At 44.5% G+C, this 21,808-nt stretch overlaps 1 protein-coding gene across 1 annotated transcript in view; it reads right to left on the reverse strand.

Annotated features, from left to right (window-relative positions):
- LOC119900200 (nuclear factor 1 A-type) overlaps nt 1–21,808 on the reverse strand; it is a gene marked incomplete at its 3' end in the record, with an annotated part of 203,665 nt that overhangs the window by 118,153 nt on the left and 63,704 nt on the right. Inside the window, 1 exon segment of the mRNA XM_038714955.1 lies at nt 5,766–6,294. Within this exon segment, the coding sequence (XP_038570883.1) occupies nt 5,766–6,294 (529 nt within the window).

Here is a 21,808-nt window from a genome sequence, read left to right on the forward strand (position 1 = left end):
AAAGTATCGACTTTTATTATTTAAATTGTACATGAAAACTTTACTTTTTTGGTACTTTAGTAATAATAAAATCACTAAAAATAGAGTTTTCCTTTGAGGACACAATTTAAAGTTTGAAAAAAGTCACAATAGTATCGTGATAATATTGTATCGTGGGGCCTCTGGTGATTCCCACCCCTATCAAATATATATAGATATGTATCAAATAATATAAATAACAAATATAAAGTAGTTAAAATCAGCTTCAACAGATGCAATATTATAATGCTGCTTACATGTTAAAGTTCTTTCTATATTTTTCTATTTTTTCGCGCCCGTCGGTTCCTCCTGAAGATGTAAATCTTTAAAAACTCCTCACAGATATTTAGTTTCATATTATAAAAAGACTTAGTAATTGACCTCAAACAGCTGCTCGCTGTAGTTCCAGACAAACAGGAGGAAACAGTGCATTTGTTGGGGACTATTTTCAGCGGTGGATGGATCCACATGTGGTGCTGTAGTGAGTGTTTGGGGCAGCAGGACGGCGTCAGAATAAAGCACAGTGTGTTCATGGTGATGAAGGAGCGTGCAGTGAGGCTCACTGATGGGCGTAAATAGTTTCTGTTGCTCAGAGGAAGAAGAGACGTCAGGCTGTGAGACTCTCAGGACTGAAGATGGAGAGAAATATAAAATATCACCAGAGTAAAGGAACTGAATACGTCCTCCGATCGTCTCCGAATCTACATGTGGATTAAAAACGTCGGGTGACGTCAGCAGACTGATGGACGTCGCCTTTTTGGACGAAGTGATTCTCCGCAGAGACACTAACTTTAATGTCTATCAAACTTTTATGGTTCCATCTCTCGAATTATCTTTAATTGACTTCACCGCCCACATAAATATTATCTCAACTGTAATAAACGTTAATGTCTTTATTTTCAGGCGGGCGGCGGCTCTAAATCACCGCAAAGTGTCCGAGGCGACCTTTCTCCACCTTTTGTTCACAACGCCGCTCACAAACCGGCGCTGACCACGCCCCCCTGAGCTCTGTGTGTGTGTGTGTGTGCTCTCCACTGGTTGCTAATGTGTGTGTGTGTGTGGGGGGGGTGTTTATCCTAGAGGTTAAACGGCGGATGATAGGGGTCGCGACCTTTCAGCACGTGTTGAGCGTTCCTGTGATAGTGACACCCTCCGTGAGCTCGTAAATCAGCGAGAGGAAAGGGGCTGGGTGACCTTTGACCCCGGACTTGTTCCTGAGGACACACACTCGACGCACACACCAGACACTCGCAGCGACTGCTCAGACGTATGAATGGAGGGTTGTTGCCTCTGTGCGTCTTCATGGCTGACTGCAGCGAGCGAGAAAGCGCCACCTGTTCGGCGCTCAGCGGCTCCTTCCTGTTCAGCTGTTCGCCCAACTTCCAGCTGAACAAGTGCACAACGGATTTCCCTCAAGCGAGTCACTCGTAGGTCAATCTGCAGCAAAACTGTCTGACAAGCGGTCGTACGGGTTTTAACTGTCCACAATGCAACGTGTGATGCGGCAGCTAAGAACCGTTGCCATTTTGATCAATTATTGAATCACTTAATCTATAAAAAGTGCAAAAAAGAAACACACACTTCAAGGTAGGATGTCGCGACACCACAAATTTAGTAGTTGATACCAATACAGTGAAATTTCACGATTCTCAACACTCGAAAAAACAAAAACAAAACAATAAATCCCTAATAAGTCCTTCAGCAGACACTATTAAAACATTATCTAACATTACTAAGAGCAGCTGTGGGGGTTACTGTCCAGGACAGATGTCAGTATATTCATAAATGAGCATGTTATTGAAATTACAACCTTGAAAAGTGCCTCATAAATTAATTTTCTTTACAAACTCAACAGGTGTGAAATATTTAAGCGTGGTCACTTTCTATGTCGGCGGTGGTTTGAGATTCCATGTTGAAAAACAAAACAGTTATTGATGACTGAAATGGATCATCTGTCACTTTTCAGACGGTCCCCAGCTCCTCCGACAGTTTCAGGTGTGTTGGACAGGGATTCAGGCCCCGTCTACACGAGACCGTGACTTTTTCTACGCGGTTTGGCCATTCGTGCACACGGAAACGCAGGATCAGGTCACTGAAACCGAACATTTTTGAAAACTCCTGTCAGGGTGAGGATTTTAAGAAACGAGTTTTTGCCTCGTGCGCCACTGCCTGCTTTGTTTACGATTTTATTAGACTCTAATTGGCCAACATGGCTTTACGGTTAGGGTCGTATCGCCGCCTGGTGGTTTGGCGTGCTATTGGCAGCGCTTGATAGCGTGTTTTTGCGTTTTCATGTCATGACAGAGATTTATTTTTAAACGAAGGAGGAAAAACTACCCGTGTACGTGCGGACTAGGCCCCAGTTCTTGGTGCTGCGAACTGCATCGTCATCTTTGGTGATTTTAAATTGATGCAAAATGCGAAACGTCTGAGCCTGAATCAGCTCGCTTTAACGTGAAAATGTTCACTTTGAAACCAAAACAAGGCCAAGTTCAGGCGTGCGAACTGGTCAGGAGAAAAAAAAAGGAATTTCACGCATTAAACATTTAATTTCCTGCATTTTGGTGAAATTTATAAATATAAAAATATAAGAGAACGGAAAAAGTTGTTAAAGTTGCTGACTGGTGTGTGCACGTTTTGGGGTCATTTTATATAATTAGTAGCTTGATTTTTTAAATAGTTAATAAATAAATAAGTGCAAATGAACTTTTCTCAAAGCATTTTCATTTGTTATTTAACATTTCTGGTTGCAGGTGAACAACACAGATGCAGACGTGTTTTTTCAGCAGTAACGTGTTCAGCTGTCAGACTGCGCCCTACTCTGCCTCTGATTGGCTGTCAGGTTTAGCCATTAGGAGGGTCAAGCATATGCAGCTGTGAATTTGCTAAGCTCATGCTAGAGAGCCCTCGGTAGATATAACCAACCGACGATGTCCACAAAACAAACTTTTCCTGAGCAGTATGAATAAAAAAATCTGTCATAGCGTGAAAAATTCTACACATCCTGTCTTCTTGTCCGTCATCTTTCCCTGACATTAACCACGACCTGCGAGAGCCTAAACACAACTTCAAAGACATTATTCACGCTTTAGTTTTGGGACATTGTGCGAAAGCTAATGAGATTTGTTGACAGTTAATGTGCAGATTCGTTCAGTGTCAACATTCTGCGACTTTGCAGATACGTCCTCTAAAAAAGTTTTCCTCTCAAGTCTGAGACGAGAGCAGCAGGGAAGTAAAGTAAAACAACAACAGCGATGTCTTAGGAGGGACACATCGTCACATCCAGCCAGCTCTGCTTCCCGACAGGAGAGACAGCAGGCAGAGTAACAAACCTGAACCTACTTGTTCACTCTTTAAAAATGAAAGTGAACATAAACTTAATAGAAAGTTTAAATGGACTTCAGGTTTCACGTCTTTGAGGTTTGAACCTCCTGGCGAGCTGCTGCTGAGCGCTCAGAGGATTCAATAATAAAATGGTTGGTGGTGCGCTGTGGTTTCTACTGGCAACGCTGTTGGTCTTTATCCCCCACACTCCTCCTCCACCCCCCGACCCTGAGTCAGTGGTACGGGGATGAATTTAATTACCGACTCGGGCTGCCCTGACAGACCCCGCCTCCGGGCCCAGCTAGCCCTGAGGTCGGTCTGCCTTCACGAGGCTTTTAATCAACGCCGCCGCTCCAGAAAAGCTCCGCTGCCTTAAATAAGAGGCAGGATGAAACCTGATCCTCCTGCGCCGAGACCGGGGGGGGGGGAAGGCGAGGAGGAGGAGGAGGAGGAGGAGGAGAGGGGGGGGGGGGCTGTTCTCCCTCTCATCTCATTCAAAAGAAGCAACACGCTGCCAACTCCTCAAAACTCTTCAGGATCTGGGTGGGAAAAGTTGTTCAAATGTAAAAACCTACTTTTAGCAAAAAACACATGCATATTGTGAAGACTTCACCACAAATGATCCCCCCTCTGAGTCTGAGTTTATTCAAACCGAAACCTCTGCAAGGGTCAGAGCTTCTCCAACTCAACCAACAAAATAAAACCACAAACCAGCGGCTGCAGCAGCGTCGGAGGCGTTTCGGCCTCCCAACGCTGGACTGAAGGGAGCTCAGTGTGAACCTGTACACAGCTGACAGACCGAGGAGGAGGAGGAGGAGGACGGGAGCTCAGAGAGGCTTTAGTCTGTGAGAGGAAATGATTGTAATTAAGCTTCAGGGATGGAGATCTTTTGAGTGTTTGTGTCTGCTGACGGCTCGCAGCTGAAACTTTCCCTCCACAGAAAAACACGACCAGAACTAAAAACTCCAAAATGTTCTTCTGAAAACAAACGACATCGTGTGTTTTTAAATTTGTCTTATCTCAATAACTTCTCTATGTATCTGAACCCTAAAAGTAAATATTCAACTTGTTGCCGGCAGAAATAAAACTTTATTTTAAAGTGCTGTCTGTCTCCTGAAACAAGAGAGGACAATTGTGGCATTTAGAATCAGCTCTGGAGCTTTCAGTCACATCCCATGATCTTCCTCAGCAGATTCTTAATTTCTCCATGTTGGTTTAAAAAGTCAACTTCTGCACCTGCTGATGATCATGTGAGACAACTGAAAGGTGGTAAAACAGCTACTGAACGGACCTCGAGGTCGAGAATGAACTTTGAATTAGAGAATCCTTTAAAGTATTGGATTTACATTGGAAACAGGTTGGAATACTTTTAACTTGCTGTGAGGAAATGAGACTTTAGGGACTCAATTACGGTCCAAAACCATTAGAATTACATATTTAAGTATCGGTTATGGAAATCAACCCCGGCCGGCTGGTGAAGGACTCCGAAAGTTGACCTTAAAACATAATTTTTACCCGACTAAGTCAAGAAAACTCCAACAAACTTTGACTGAGCTCCGTGCCAAGTATTTAAAGCATGTGCCAAACATCTACATGCCTCTGCCACCGCTCGCTGCTGCACGCACAAATATTCCAACCAGCCAAATTATTTTCCCGTGGAATCAGACGGAAATCGGGAAACGTGCTGAGCAATCGCCCCGGAGATAATTGTGGTTTTTTTTCCCCCTCACCACGTCCTGAAAGGTGTGCCAGCTTCACCCAAACACCCCGACCTGCTCTGCTCGCAGGGAGGGGGCAGCCGGCGTGAGGAGCTTTTGGCAGAGACGTTTCTTTTCCTTCCTCAGACTTCTGCTTTACTGACCGCTGATGAAACTCCTGCCTGTCTGCAGCAGATAACACAGTTTGTGTCAGAGACAGAGAGCGGCTTTGCTGCGAGGCGAAGGCGGATTTTCATCCTCAAACTAACAGATAAACAAACCGCGTCGAACGTGAAGTTTCATCAACTGCGTGGCAACGTGAAAAAGTTCACCGGTGAGTTTTAATGTGACATTTAAATCCCTCAAAGAATACAAACCCAGGACCGAGTCAACTCCGGGACAGCCCCAACAGAAACACTGATCCAGAGTTACTACAGAAACTCAAACGATCGGCTTTACAATAACCTTCACTAACAATCTATTTATTAGGAACGGCTACAAAAGCTTCACCTGCAAAGTCAAGAACAGAAAACTGACACGGAGCCAGAGGCCGAAACACCTGCAGGACACGTTTCAGTTTCCAGAAACAAACTTCAGCCGTCGGCGTGACGTTCACCAGACGAGCTCGTCACGTTTGCAGTCGACGTCGTTCACCTTTTGTTCCTCACATGCTCAGCCTCACGTCACACACTCACGCACACAGAAAGAAAAGACTCTGGGACTGACCTGCGTGCACGAAGTAGGCCAGGTACAGATCCAGCTCCTTGACTGAAACTCCAATGTGGTGCGGCTGCACACACAGGGTGGGGTTCGAACACTGAGGAGACTTTACCAGCCTCTCCCCGTCAGTACTTTCGAGGGGAATCCCTTTGAATAAAATCACCATGACCAGGTCCAGCCTCCAGACTTTGTCCGCCTGGCGCAGGCAGTCGATCCTCCTCATCTTGCCCTTCTGGTCGGGGTTGGACAGCACGCAGCACGGCGCCTTCTTCCCCGTCACCGTCAGCACGAAGTCCTCCCTGAACTCGGGCCGGATGTCCTTGCGCAGTTTGGCCAGGAGGCGCGACGCCCACTTCTGTTTGACCTCGGGCTTCTCGCCGAGCAGCTCGTCCTTCACGGCGCGCTCCTCCTCCTTGGACATGCGCTTCTCGTGCTTCTTGAAGTACTTCCTCTTGCGGGCCTGCAGGTTGAACCATGTGTAGGCGAAGGCCCGGACGTGGGGCAGCAGGGCTTCGATGAAAGGATGGAATTCATCCTGAGGGACGGAAGAGGAGGAGAGACACGGTGAGAAGGTGAGGGACCAACAATGCAACAATTCAGAAAACGTATGTGTGACACTAGCGTGTACATATACACATATAAAGTTAGTCATGTTGTTCCATCTCTTCACTGAAGCTGCACGATGTTCACACTGAAGAATATTTAAACCCACACATTGACATGTTTGGAAATGTTGGGATCTCCACTACATTTTAAAATACTATAATGAGTGCTGCGTAGGGTTGAAGAGGTTGAGCACTCTTAAAACTTGTTTTCTTGCCAGTTTCAAGATTTCAACCCATTTTCATCTTAGTTTTTCCAAAAATGGCGGAGCAAATATTTCTGCAGTGCAGAAGAACGGCTGGAGAATTCCCAAAACGATCAGTGGAAGGAGGACAGGAAGGAGAGAAGGAAAGATTTTAAAAGAAGCAGGGCAAGTTGTAAGTACAGAAGAAGTAGAAAAGAAAAGGAAAGAAGGAAAGAAAGAAAGAAAGAAAGAAAGAAAGAATGTAGCAAGTACACAAGGAAGCAGAAGAAGAAGAAAACAAAGAAGGAGAGAAAGAAAGTATTGAAGAGAAGGAACGGAGGGCAAAAGTAGTAAAGGAGGACAGAAAGCACGGAGACCAGAAGGGGAACAAACAATAAAAGACAGAAAGAAGGAAACAAAGAAAACAAGGAAAGAAAGGAGGACAGAAGGAGGACGCAGAACACAAACTGTTCATTTCTTGCTGGCTGACCGCAGAGCGAGTCCTCGTTCTCACATTTAAAGTAAAAGCAGATAAAAAGTGTTTGTCTCTCTCCACACAGACTCCTCAGCGTCAGTTCAGCCTGTCTCGCCTCTTTCTTGGCTCTCGGGCAGGAATGCGGGGTCTGTGGGGGTTCTGCCAGCCCCGAACAAAAAAACCACACCAGGCAACCGAGCGAGTGAAAACCCAGATCGCACCATGCGGAGGATTAAAGGTGTATTAAAGGTGCATTATGTGGCTTTGGGCTGATGATAGCGGCGCTGTTATTAGGGTGGGAATGTGGTTAGACGGCATGTCGTGGATTAGACCCACTTTGGGGTTAGTTACACCTGCTCCCCCCTCCTCCTCCTCCCAAGCCCAAAAAAGCACCACAAAACCAGCCTTATCCGGGCCGGCCTGAGCGAGTAGATGAACACATTCGACTGGAAGGAAAAAAAAAGGCTCTTTACTGCTCGATGTCACGGCACACAAACAAGATGCAGATTACGCTTCAGTCAGGAGATGAAAAGCACAAATCTTCATTAACTCAGAGGTTTTAACGTCATATTATTAGGAGAAACTCGCCGAGCTGAACTCTGATCACAGCTGAAACTGTTCAGCCTCAGATTCAGATTCAAAAACAAGCAAAGCGTTCAGTCAGCGTGCCGAGATAATTAGATTTTAATGTATTGTTCTCCAGTTTCTCCTCCAATTTTCTAGAAATGAGAGGAACCGTTCTTGCAACAGGTCGCAGCACTACGATTGGGAAGAAGCTAGAAAGAAGCTTGAACTGGGGAACGAGCTCCAGAGCTGGGTGCAGAGAGGACGCAGGTTTCACCTCCCTTTGAGAAATATACTGAATTTAATGTTCCCACAAACCTCTTTTCATTCCAAATGTTATGTTGTTTAAATACAAGCAGAGTCCAAAGCTGGTGAGATTCAGGAACTCTCTGATCAAAGAAGAAGCCAACAAGATTATGAACCCGAGCCGACGTTTCATTGGAAAGTTTTGGGACTTGACAATCAAGCAAAGTATTAAATAACTGCATCATACCAGAGTTCATGCATATTTAAGCTAATTTACTGAAAGACATTTACTGGTTTTAATTTATTTCACTTGGATATATCAGTGAAATTTATCTCTGCTTTCCTTTTTCTGCCAGGTTTTTATTTTCCATCTAAGTGTTTGTATTTGCAGCTTCATCACCACACACAAAAAAATACAGGTGTGACGAGTTAAAGACGAGTTTCAGGTCTGAGATTTAGAAATAAATGGAAACAAACAGCCGCCTGGATACAAAAAAAACAAGTCTAGATGAATGTGCCTTTAATAATTTGGGATTTGCAGTAAAACTGAGATGAGGTGAGGCCGCGTGAATATGTTTTTGTTTTCAGGGTTTGGACGGTCGTCCGTGGCGACGCTCAGATCAAACCTGTCATTTCAGTCCGTCTAAACACGGGCAGAAAAGGCATTCAGCTCAGACTGAAAACATCTTCATGGAACATTTCTTATTTGGATAAAACCCCTCAGAGGGTTACTGCGCAGGACGGGATGGAGGCGAGGGGGAGGGAGGCTGGAGGCCCCCACCCTCCTCCTCCTGAGCCACGTATTGAGAAAAAAAACCCACTCGTCTATTCATAGATCAAAGAGGCTCACACACATCTTGATACGTGCAAATGCCTCCGACTGGGGTGGCATGTGGACACTATATCATGAACTACACACAAACACACACACTCTGCACACATGTACGCACGCAGTCACATCTGAGTCCTGAAAGTTGAACATTTAAAGACACTGATATCTAGAAAAGATTGGGATTTGTTTGGTTTTTTTGCAGCGTGCATGGACACAGAAGCCTACACTGCAAAAAATCACCCTCTTATCAAATTCTTTCTGTATCCATGAGTCCCAAAAACCTTCCTTCTTCAGACGGGTGAAAAGAAAAATGCAGCACAGGGAGAAAACTGAGCTGCTTCAACAGTTTGAAAAGAACTTGTTTTGCTTTTGAAGTATTATCTCTGCTCTCACAAATGTTTTTTTCGTCCTAAAAACCTCGTTTTATTTTATTTCGATCTCTTTCCAACAGAAATCTTTTTGTTTTAACTGCTTCTTCAAACAATTGTCAGCTGGTCGCTGCACAAGAATCAAGAAAGGCAAAAGTTGGTTCAAGAAAACGAGCCGATTTGTTGAGATATTCTTCACAGAACAGCCAAAACTTTGACGCGGTTCCAACACAAATCAAACGTTTCTAGAATCATTTTTCTTGAGTCCAGTGCAGCGATTCATCTCTTTGTGTCGGTTTTTCATGATTATTTTTATTCTGGTGAATCCATCTGCTTAGTTTTTTCCATGGCAGAAGATTCTCTCAAAAAGGCAAAATGTTATTTTGTTTTGAGGAACTGAAGCAGCTTTTTAAAATGTTTACAGGATGCAAACTGCAGAAAATCTCCAACTAAAGCTAGCAAGCTGCTAAAATGTAAAATATATTAGGCTTGAAGGACTCGATACAAACGAAAATGACTTTTTAAGAAGGAGACGACCGCATTATAAGTTAAATCTGAAGGTTTGGAGTTAATGGATAAGGAGGGTGGTGCACATTTTCCTTTCTGTCGGTCCGTCTCTCAGTTCTGTCTGACTTCCTCTCTGCCCATTGGTTCCTGCAGGACGGTGTGTGTGGGACTGAGTCAGAATAAACTACAGTGTGTGTTTGTCACCCGCTGCAGCTGTGACACATTTAGATGATCTTAGTTTTTAAAGCTTCTGGGTTCATATTTTAAAAAGTCTCTCAGATGAAACCTGCAGCTCGGAGCTCTCACACTGAAGAGGAAACTCTATCTACAGGCTGTGCATTAGAGCGCCAGCTGCGTTGCTTTTTTTTTTAATATAACATTGTTCACCCTCCCTTGTCAAGAGGTCTGAATACAGCACATTGTTTCTTCTTGGAGACGGTCCAGGAGAGCGGGTTTGTCTCCAAAAGCGCCTCCAGCCGCTCTGCAGCCAACCTGCAGCCGCTTCCCGAGCTCTGAAATCTCTCTGCAGGACGGCCGGGAACGCCGCCTTTTGTTATTTGTGGTTTCTGCTCGCAGTGAGATGTGTTTCTGTTTGTGTGTGAGTCCTCGGGCAGTTATTAGGACGGCGAGCGGCTGCTGCTGGACGGATGATGTGTTCAGCCTCGTCTCTGCACACACACACACACACACACACATTCCACAGTGGATCTGCAGCTCGGCAGCTCTGGATGTTCGTTGGAGCCACATACCAACATTCCTCACAGCCCAGTGCAGCGTTTCAGCTTCCTGACCCGCTCACACCATCCTCCTCCGCCGCCGCTTCCTCCGCCGCTCTTTCACACTCTGTCTGTCGGCCGCACACACAATCCCACTTAACAAGTCGCTTGGTCTCTCATTCAGCCTTAAAACCGTGCTTTTCTGCCGGCGGGGTGAGATAATCCCTCTTGTTTTCAGCTTCCCCTCGGAATGTTTTCTGAAATGTGTCTTGAAATAAAAATAATCCTGTTTCTGCATCTGTGTCAAGAAAATGATTCCAGAAAACTGTGGAAACATGGAGTTATTTCAAACGAAGGAAAAAATACAACATTTTAGCAGCTTCGCTGACTTTAGTTGGAGATTTTCTGCAGTTTGCATCCTGCAAACATTTTAAAAAGCTGCTTCAGTTCCTCAAAACTAAAGAAAATTCTGCCTTTTTGGTCAGAGAATCTTCTGAGGGTTCAAGAAAACAAAGCAGATAGTTTCACCAGAATAAAAATCATCTTTAATATATGCTGATTTATACTGGAAATGTGAAATAATCTCAACCTAACGGCTGTTTCTGCCGCCTCCTTGGTAAAATAAAACATTTTAGGAAGAATTTGTTTTGTTCACAACAATATCTGTCTACACAAAATCATTTTGCCTTCTGACCTCTAACCCTCTCAAAATGAGATCATATTCACTCTTTCTGGTTGAATAATCAAACTAGTTCTGCATTTTGTTTCAGGAATTTTCTGTAAATCTGTGCCTGGATCTTCAAATAAGAGAACGAAGCAGATCTCTGCAGTAAAAATCAGCAAAACGACCCATTTATAGATTTATTTGTGCTGGAAACACTAAATTATCTCAGCCCACAGGCGTTTGTTTTTTGGCTTCTTATGTTTCAGATATTTCAGCTTCTGTTACCCAAAATACTCCGTTCTTCTCCGTGTGTCCAGTTTAGCTCAAGTCCCTTCTTTTCACATCTGGCCTTAAAACCGTGTTTCTGTTTTTTCCTTCTTGTTCCCAGTTTATTTTCAGCCAGTAATTTGTTCTGCATCTTAAAGCTTCAGACGGAAACAGACTGCTGCGTCTGTGTCAAGAAGATGACATTTCATTTAAGCTCGTTTTTTATGAAAACCAGGTGAAAATCATCTCCTCCTCTTTTCTCCGCTGGCTGCGAGAGGCTCAGATTTCAGGGCTGAAGAAAAAAAAGGCCGCCTGGTTAAAAACGTGGACGTGCGTCTCCCCGGGGTTCTTTCTTCAGCTCTTTTAGGGTCAGTCTTTCTTTCAGCGTCTTCCCTCCGAGCAAATCAGCGTTTCTAAACCTGCGAGCGCAGCCCGAGAGCTGCACTGAGGCGCCCACGTTCCCCCTCTGCACCTTGGTGACAGATGTAATGGGCTCCAAATAACCGGCCTGTAACAACAACCCCCTGCATAACAGTCATTTAGGAGAGCAATAATGGTAATCCTCCCTGCCTCCCTCCCCGTCTATTGACACCCACACCGACACAGTGAGGGAATTATCAGTGTGTCACTGGGGCGCAGGGGCTCGCCAGGCGAGGCCCAAATGAGCCGGCGGCGAGGTCTCGCCGTGAACGGCTGGTGATGGAGGAAGAGGTCGGCAGCCTCAACGACAAAAAACACAGCGAGGAGGGAGATTTATACAAACTGCATCTACATCACGGCCACACACCCTCGCCAAAACACAGCTGACTTATTAAGCAAAAACTAAAGAAACGTCTGAATGTTTCAGCAGAATGTGGGAAACATGTTAAACAAGCAAAGGAACGTTCCACAGATATTTTACCAATAAAAGGACAAATGACACCTTTGTGCATCTTCCACAGGAACATCTTCACGTTCATTAAACAAATGTGTGCAAATGTGCGGATGCAAAGACGAGATCTCGAGGTGGAATCTTTTTTTTTGGACAAATACAAAAATCCAGTTTAGATCAGAATCTCGTGTCGGTGTGAAGTCACTCACGTCTGCACGCTTGTGTTTATTTCTTAATTCGTGTATTTTTATTTTTTGTCTTTAATGCTCCTAAAAGAATTTAACTGTGTTCTGATATTGCCCCATGTTGTCTTTTAAAAATAAAAATTAAGAAACGGCAACTAAAAACTAACCCGACGTCAATAAAAAACAAACTTTCTGATTTTGTCAGACAAATTCTGGAACGCTGGTTTGTAAAAATCAAGAAGTTTATCGTAATGCCACAAAATACCCAAAAAGTTCAACACAATAAAAGAAAGTTCATAAAGCCAGTATAAGGTTTCGTGTGAGGGCGCCCCCTGCTGACTGTTTCCTTCACTGACGTAATGTTTCAGACTTGATTTATTTGTCTTTGAATCTGATATTTCAGCAGGAAGTGCTCACGTTTAAGTTCAACCTGGAGAGGTTTTTTCATATACATCAGCAGTTGCTGATATTTTGGGCCAATATTAACTTAAAAATCTATATTTATTATAAAACAGCACAGTGTTTGTCTGAGGGTTATACATGAGCAGCGTGTCACAAACACACACACACATGTGCATTCAATAATCAAAAATACCAGAAATACATTTTTTAAAAAGCAACACTTAAATAATTAAATTAAAAAGAAGGATCACTGAAAGCAGCAAAGACATGTGAGGCGCTGAGCAGGATTTATAAGTGAGGTCTGCTGATTATCGGTTTTACTGCCTGATAATCAGATTAAACGTTAAAGCTCGTGTTCGTTCCTGCAGTTTGAGATCGTCTTCAAACGTGTCTCACAACAGACTGAAGCTTCGACCAGAAAATCAAGATGCCAAATCTGTGGTGTTTTTTGGGGGGTGGGGGTGGGGGGGTGATTTGGATTCACCGAAGCTGCAGCAGAAATCTGTGAAGTCATAAAATATCTACATGCTCAATGAATGATCTCCTCTCCCTGTTTATTTACAGCCAGGATCAATAAACCCACAGATTTATTATTAAATATCAGTGAATTATCTAGTTTCTGAAAATAATGAAATTAATCTCAGTGTTAAATAATAAAATATGAAATTTAATTTAATTTCAAGTCAATCGCTGCAATAAACTACATTTTAAATAACTGGTGCATTAAAATATGTATCAGAAATAAAAACATTTAAATTTATAAATCTGTTTATTAGTATTTGCTCTGTTGCAGGTTTAGAATTTTAATTCTATTTCTTAGAGGCTGTGGTTAATTTCAGCAGATTAAGAGATAATTCCTACAAGAGGAAGCCAAATTCTCCATGAGGTCACACCCAAAAAAAGCTCTTAAATCCTTGCCTAACCTCTGGCCCCTGAACGCAACACTGTGGTAAGAGTGAATTATTTTTAAAGAGGAAAATTAGATTTAACACTGATGGATAAAAATGCAACTTGGTTTTATTCTAATTTAGTAATAATTAATAAATCAGGAGTCATTTGGTTTGGAGGTCTAAAGGAGTAAAAACAGTTGGATTAAAGGTGGTTGATGATGTTTGCTTGCTGCAGGTCTGCTGTGTCACCTCAGCTCACCTCTCCACACAAACATTTTGTTTATTTCTTCCTGCAGAGACACATTTCTGTCAGGCCTGAGGTTTTCCTCTGTGAGGCCTGAACAGCAGCAGCAGGAAGGAAACAATTAACGCTCAAATTCACTCTGATTTTACAAACCAGGATCAACAACCTGCAGTGTGTTTCAACACTACCAGAAAGAAAAAATGATAAAGGAGTGACCCCGCTGCAGCTGACAAACCATCCTCCCTGTCTGCGCTGATCCTGCGTCAGGACACTCAAACTCACGCATTCATGCACAAATATGAAGCCTCGTTCGCACCCGAGTCCAGAAACAACCGATGTCATAAACTAGAGCTTTAAAAAATACAAGCTGCACATACATGTGTGTCTCCCTCTGGAGCTGAAGTCATAGCGTGTGTCGGGGGGGGGAAAGTTCGTGCAGAGAAAAGAAACGCGAAATAACGCACATTTTGGCATTTAAAAGTTTAGAGAGGAGGTTAAAGACGGAGACTCAAACACCTTCTCCCGAAGCACAAACTCTGAGCCGGAGCTCGGGTCCGCCCGGCCGGGCAGCGGGAGCCCCGAGCCGTGGCTTCAGTCAGAGGAGCAGCCGGGACGGAGCGCAGAGACACAGAGACAACCCGCAGAAACAACTCCAAAAAACACGCAGGTTGTGCGGGAAGAGGCGCCGACACGAGTGTGGAAGGAGAGAAGTGATCGCTCACGCTTCTGATAAGCAATTTATTGCAGGAACTTTGGAGCCCGTCCGCCATGTGCTGCTGCCGCAGCAGCGCAGAGGAAGACGGCAGCTCGAGTGCGAGAAGAGAAGCTGCAGCTGAGTGTGCAGACTATAGGGAACAGTCTATAGAGCCTATACAGCCCTGAGAGCACAGTACACAGCCTATAGGAGAGCTCGCGCTGAACTCTGCTGCAAACAAACACCGTTAAAGACAAGAGAAAAAGTTTTTAAGCAGACTCACCTGTGTTAGGCATAGCGGAGAATACATATCTGTCGGATCTAATCTTAGATCTGGAAGGTGTGTGTGTGTGTTTATGTGTGTGTGTGTGGGTCACTGTAACTCCAGCCAGTGTGTGCGCGCGTGCGTGTGCGCAGTGTGTAGTGTGTGTGTGTGTGGTGGGGTGGGGGGGTGGGGGGAGAACAGAAAAATGAAGGAGTGAGAGAGGGGGAAATAGAGCCCTCCTTTTGCCCCCTTCGCTTTCACATTTCCAACCAGCGCTGAACTTTGACCCCGCCTCGGGTTACATGTACTGTCCGGACCTGTTAGAGGCCCTCCGCCGGGGAGCGCACAACTTTCAGCCCAGACACGAAGAACATCTCCAGCAACAAGAGAAAAGTCCCGTCAGAGAATTAAAAAAAAAAAGGGATAAATCACAGGGAAGCCCGGTGTGGTGTCGGAGCTGAGGGGGGAGGCGAGAGCGGCCGGTGGGGGTGGTGGACGGTGCAAATCTCCAAAACGTCCCGAAAGTGCATTTCAAACCGCCGGAGATCCGCGGCGTCCGGCGGACCTCGGCAACATGTCTATCCGTCCTGCGGTGCGCTGTGGCCGGCGTGCGGCGGTGCGGCTCCTCGGTGCTCGGGACGGAGGGCGCGGTGCAGCAGCAGCAGCGGCGGAGTCCCGGAGAAAGAGATCAGACGAGGAAGAAAGAAGAAGGCAAAACGGGATCCCTGAGCTGCCAGACGGCCGCCTCGCCTCTAAAGCAACCGACAGCTGCTTTACGTTAATTTCTCTCCAGCAGGAGGAGACGGTAAAGGAGAGAGAGAGAGAGAGAGAGAGAGAGAGAGAGAGAGAGAGAGAGAGAGTCGGTGTCCCGGACGCAGAGAGGAGCGCCACCTTCTCTCCGCTCCTCCGCCCAGCCTGTCTGCTCCGAGCTCCGGGACCTCCACGCTCTCCGCCGCCGGACTGCGTCGGTGTGTGTGGCCGCGGACTGTGCGCACTGACCCTGCAGAGCCGAAACTGATCACACACTCTGCTTATTGATCAAGAAAGAAAAGCATATATGCTCCGCGCGCAGTTTCACAAGTAGGAATCCGGCGACGCCGCTGTGTGTGTGTGTGTGTGTGTGTGTGTGTGTCTGTGTGTGCGCGCAGTGTGAGTTCCTCTCGGGATCCCGCAGCTCAGGAGAAGAAACTGATCAGGCTGAGAGAGAGAGAGAGCTTATTGATCGATATGGAGGAGGACATGATTCTCTGACATGTTTTCTTTATTTTTTTAATAAAAGCTTCCAGGGGTCATGTGGGCCGCGGGGTTCACGCGTTAAAGAGGAAGAAGCAGTGGAATAAATCCAAAGTCCTGTTTGGGAATAAATGAAGTTGTGGCTCCGCGTCACCACCAAAGTCCTGCGGGTTTTTGCACAAGTTTGGATCGTCGCCTCTCCTTTTCTTTCCTGTGCTAAATCAAGTCCGCTCCGCAGCTCCGCTCAGTCGCTCCACAGGCTGCCTTTTCCACCTCCTCCCTGTCCTGGTGTGTGATTTGAAAACAACGTCTAACCCAGAGACGTGTCTGTGTCCTATAGCCTAAAGCCACTTCTAAAATGCACCAGAAGCCGGTTGAACGTCTCCTCGTGCTGCTGGCCCCTTCAAGGCGAAGTCAATAAGAAGCCGACAGGAGGAGATCCATGTGATCCATACTGATCTGACAGGATCCATCACTGCAGCCAGACACCGTAATTACTGACAGTGAGAGTCTGTCTATTTAAAGGCCTCCAACACAGAAACATATCATTATTAGACTATTATTATTAGTAGTAGTAGCAGACTACTTTTTGAGGCTCAATAACATATGCACACAAAGTGTGATGCTACCAATCAGCTCTGTTAGTCTTATATAAACCTGCAGCACTTGATTATTATTGATTGTTTATTATTTTGTGATATTTTATGATATGAAATGACTTCATTGCTCACAGACTGATGTAGAAACATTCATTTTTACTCTCTTCTACAGGTAGGATTTGATCTGATGTACGTTTAGAGTTGTTCTGTGTTTGTTCCCGGGTCACTGAGAGATGAGATTTCATTATGAAAATGACAGGAAGCGTCTGAACTTGAAGTTGCACAAAACGCCAGCACTTGAACAAAGCATTTACATCCTCTAAAAGGTTTTAGATGCAGGTTAAAAGTAGATCAAACGTAGATACTGTTTGTGAAGCTCGAGACCCTTTTAGAGTATTATTTTACTGATGAATGATGTGTATTACTGGACTAAGTAGTAGTATTTATGAGCTGCCTTCTTCAGTACCTACAGTTTAGAGATCTCAAATGCAGGAGAGAAGAAATAAAAGTAGAATTATTTGTGTTTTGTGAGGCTAAAGAAGATATCTTTATATATGAGCCATGAAGATGATAAGCAGTGTGGATAAGATACAAAAATCCCACATGACATTATGTTGTATGTATAAAAATGGGACGTTCTGGGATTTTAAAACACTATAAAGGATCATAAAGCCACACCTGAGAACCACATTCACACAATAAAAGCCTTTACAGGAATATAAGAGGAATATTAGTCTTTGGAGATACTATAGTTACCATAAAACTCAGTAACGCCTCTATAAAGCCGCAGGCACGCCGAGTGTCCCTATAGGACCATTAGAGACGATACAAGGGGAGATCAAACTGCACAAACAGAAACATAATTCACCACTAAGAACCAACAGCACACTGCAGGAATACACGACAGGAGGTACAAATACCACAGTAAAGGCTCTGAATGTCCTGATACAGACGAGAGTAATGCAGTGAAATCACCTCAGGGTGGAGGAGTATTATAAACATGATAAGACATAAAGCACCACAATCAGTATAAACTCACCGCAGAGAGACTCTGCAGCCCTCCGGAGAAACATCATGGCAATATTACACGAATAAAGAGATTAAATTACCGTTATGGACAATTACTATACCCGTCTGAGTACCACACCCATACTTTAAGTCCATACTGGGATATTGCAGGAATTTAATATCGATATTTGGGGAGATAAAACTGCCTAATAAGCACAGGACATGTTTTAAATCCCTACAGGGATGTTGTATTAAGATACAATCTCATAACCATAAAACACACACAGATTAGGGAGATTATCCTGGGAATATTAGGAGTACTGTAAAGAGGTAAGAACATGTTCAATACAGACACACTGTTAATCCCTACAGGGATATACTGGGAATCTTATATCAATATTTTGGGAGATAAAGTTAAAAAACACTGACGAATAAGTACAGGACATGTTTTAAAACATGTAGGGATGTTGTATTACGATATAATCTTATAGGGATTATCCTGGGAATATAAGGAGTATTGTAAAAAGGTAAGAAAATGTACAATACAGGAACTTTTTGGGAATATTATATCAATATTTTGGAGATAAAAGTGTAATAAAGAAAAAAAACTGATGAATAAGTTAATAAATCCCTACAGGGATGTTGTATTAACATAAAATCTCATAACCATAAAACACAGACAGATTAGGGAGATTATCCTGGGAATCTTTGGATTATTGTAAGAACATGTACAATACAGACACACTGTCCGTGAGAACACTGGGAATATTTTATCAATATTTTGGGAGACTAATAAGTACAGGACATGTAAATCTCTATACGGATGTTGTATTACGATAAAATCTTATAGAAACTCTAAAAGGAACTTTACAGGGATATTCTAGGAATATTAAGACAATGTGCACTGCAGAATTATTTCTTATGCATGTTTATATTGTTTTATTTATTTTATATGTTGCCATATTCATGTGCAGCATGGAGGGACCGCAAACTTTAATTTTGATGTATAACGATAAACTAGCTTGATAATTTGACATATGGGGGGATCAAAGTCTGATAAAGGCTTATTAACAGACCAATAAGTAAAGAGGGCACTTTAAAATCACTACAGGGATACTGCAAGTCATTTAAAATAAGAATATATGATAAAATTATGAAATAACAATCCACAAAACTGTATATTAAAGTCAGAAGAGAGATATTCTGGGAATATAACAGGAGGTAAAAACCCATAAAGGACAATAAACTCCCTCCTGAGCAGCACAGATACACTGTGAAGGAATGTAAAAGTTATACTATAGTATTATTGAGTATTATATGGGGAGCACTGCGATAAGAATGTACAATATGTATTAAATAAACTTAATGAGATCTCACAGATTTGTTAATATCGTATATTTCATGGGAGGTGATCTGTGGTACCGCCTCCATCTGCAGCAGAGCCAATCAGGAGCGGCTACGTCAGCGCTACGATCTCAAACCGCGCTCTGATTGGACGAAACGGAGGAATTTGAACGCCAGAGCTGCTTCCGACTGGACGAAAAATGAAGCGGCTCGGGGCTGGTGGACTGTGCCGTCGTGTGCGCGCACTGCACGAGAACGCGCTTGCTCGCTGCATTCCTGTTCACTGGCACAAAAATATCCGGTAGGCTATTACTAATATTACTGCTGTAGGCTGCCGTGACTGCCAGCGTGTGTGAACACATGCCTATTGATTATAGATCAGAGGCACGTGCAGTGTGACGTTACAGAGTTATTAGACTCATACTTGCAGTTACCATTTGAAGGAGCGCAGGTGAGACGCGTCGCTCCTCCGTCAGCAGAATAAAAACTAAAACCAGCGCAGAGTCCGTGAGAAGCTGGTTGTTAATAATCCAATCCTGTCCTGGCTCGGCTCACCGTCTTCTCTCTCTCTGTTTGTTTGTTTGGCTCGGTTCGGCACGACTCGGGTCTCACACTTTACAGAAGTTGTATCAGTTCATTCGCCTCTTGTTTGTTTGTTTTCCTCCGCTGTTCCTCCTCCCCGCACTCCTCTTTCTTCTTCTTCCTGTCCCGCTCGATCCACATAACCCGGTTCAGCTCGATGTGACCCGGTACAGCACGGCAGCAGATCATCAGCCTGCTCCGTGCTGCCGGGGGCAGCTACAGCCCTGCAGCGCTGCGTGCATCCTGCAGCGCGCGGCGCTCCCTCCCTCCCGGCCGGGACGCTCAGAGGAGGGGAGCGCGGCGCGGAGGAGTCGGCGCACCGGCTGCTGATTTATAGCCGCTGCACATGCCTCGAATCCCCGCATGAACTTTTTTTGAAGAGTGCTGGGCTGTGATGGCCGTGCATGTGAGTGAAAGGGGAGAAAACAAACTGCTGTCGGTGCAGATATTCAGGGGGGAGCTGGAGCTCTGCAGCCGGACGCGGCGGCGGCGGCGGCGGAGGGTTCATGCAAATCCTGCAGCTGCAGCTGATGATCCACCTGAACTCGAAAATGGTCCTGACACAGAGGCGGTTTGTGTGTGGACATCAGAAATCTGACCAACGTAGGTTAGTTTAAAACCTCACTTTCTCTCCAACATCATTTGATTGATGTTCACCAGTCAAACAAACCTGTGGTGACAATCAATGATGATCAAATGCTTTGTTTCTGACAAGTTCCTCTCACTGCTGTTCTGGAGCTTTCAGCTTTCTCAGCTGATGATGAGTTTGACTGACTTCACCTCATAAGTTTTGATGTTCAAATTTCCAATTTTCCAAACACTTTGAGGACTCTCTCATCCACCAGACTCCATCTGCTGATGAAGATATTTATTAAAAAGTAACTGGAGCAGCTCTTTTTTGGGCATTTGTGTTTCTGTATTTGAAAGATAGGACAGTGGACAGCGTCTGGAAGCAGGGGAGAAAGAGGGGGGGGGACATGCAGCAAAGGGCCGCAGGGCGGACTGCAATAAGGGTTCAGCCTTCTACACGGTGCTTCACCAGGTGAGCTAACGCACCCCAGTAACATCTGGTGCAGAGAACTCCAACAGTCTGGTAGCTCTGAGTCATTGCCCACATTTTCAGCTCATATCCTTCGTTTGGAGAAACAAACAAGCCAATCAGAGATTTGTAGGCGGGATTAAGGATGGGGACGTCATCTTCCTGTGCCAGAGCGGGAAGAATGACCACCAGGGCGACATGTGGAGATGGAAGCAGCTGTGCAGGTTGCTGGGAGTGGATATTAGGTCTAAAGACTTCATATTAAGTTTGGTTTCTCCTCAGGAAGATTAAACGTCAGGTTTTTAGGCTCGTCTGAAAATTTGAATCCATACAGCAGCGCAAACCTTCTGCCCTCATAAGCGTCTCCCTCATTATTCCCCATTTCAAATCTTCATTAATTAATTTAAGAGACCTCGCACTAAATTAGATCCACTCCTCCTAAAGGCTGAAGTCTGTTTTGTTAAAACACCTGTTTGTTAGGAGCCATGTCTAAATAAATCCTGCAGACTCGTGCTGACCCGCGCCGAGCTCTTCTTCTGCAGGTTTTCAGGGGGCTGCAGGCGCCGAGCTGCGAGTCGTCTGAGGTTAATGAACAGAAGCTTTTATGTTAATAGAGGGACGGCCTGCGTGATTTAACAAGACAATCTGCAGATTTACTTCGCTCAAATACATCCGAGGCTCCGGCTCCACGTTATTAGTTGGCTAAACAACGTCTCAGCGATGAAGGTCAAGACAAAGAGAAGGTAATTAGATTACAGCAATTAAATTGGGGTTTCGATATGATCAATAATCCTAATGTGTAATCATGGATCACTGACTCGCAGGCTTTCACAGCAGAGCTGAGTGAGGCTGGGAAGAATCAGGTGGAAACGCAGTTTAATTCCTCCTGAATCGGTGAGTGTCCTGGTATTGATCCAGGTTCTGATCACACTCAGGATCTGACGTTTACACGCAACACCAGAAACCTGGTTCTTTATCTCCTTTAAACATGATTCCAACAGTTTACTAGGGCCTTGGCATGTTTTCAGGTTTGTATAAAGTCCAGGAGTGACAAGTTTTCTGTCTCTCGCAGCCTCAGTGAGCAGAATCTCTAATATCTGAATGAAACAGCAGAGTTTGTCTCTGGTGTGCAGATTCAGTAGTCTCTTTTAATTCCTGCTCTACTGGAGCTTTACTGCTCTGTGTGACTCTCCTTCATCTGATCTGCAGAGGCTGTAAAATATATCCTCTACATTCGGCCCCAGAAGCAACTGTATCTAGTGTTTGG

This window comes from Micropterus salmoides, unplaced genomic scaffold (genome assembly GCF_014851395.1).
Source record: "Micropterus salmoides isolate LMB-PRFRI ecotype aquatic unplaced genomic scaffold, ASM1485139v1 Ms_hic_scaffold_13, whole genome shotgun sequence".
Lineage (NCBI taxonomy): Eukaryota > Metazoa > Chordata > Actinopteri > Centrarchiformes > Centrarchidae > Micropterus > Micropterus salmoides.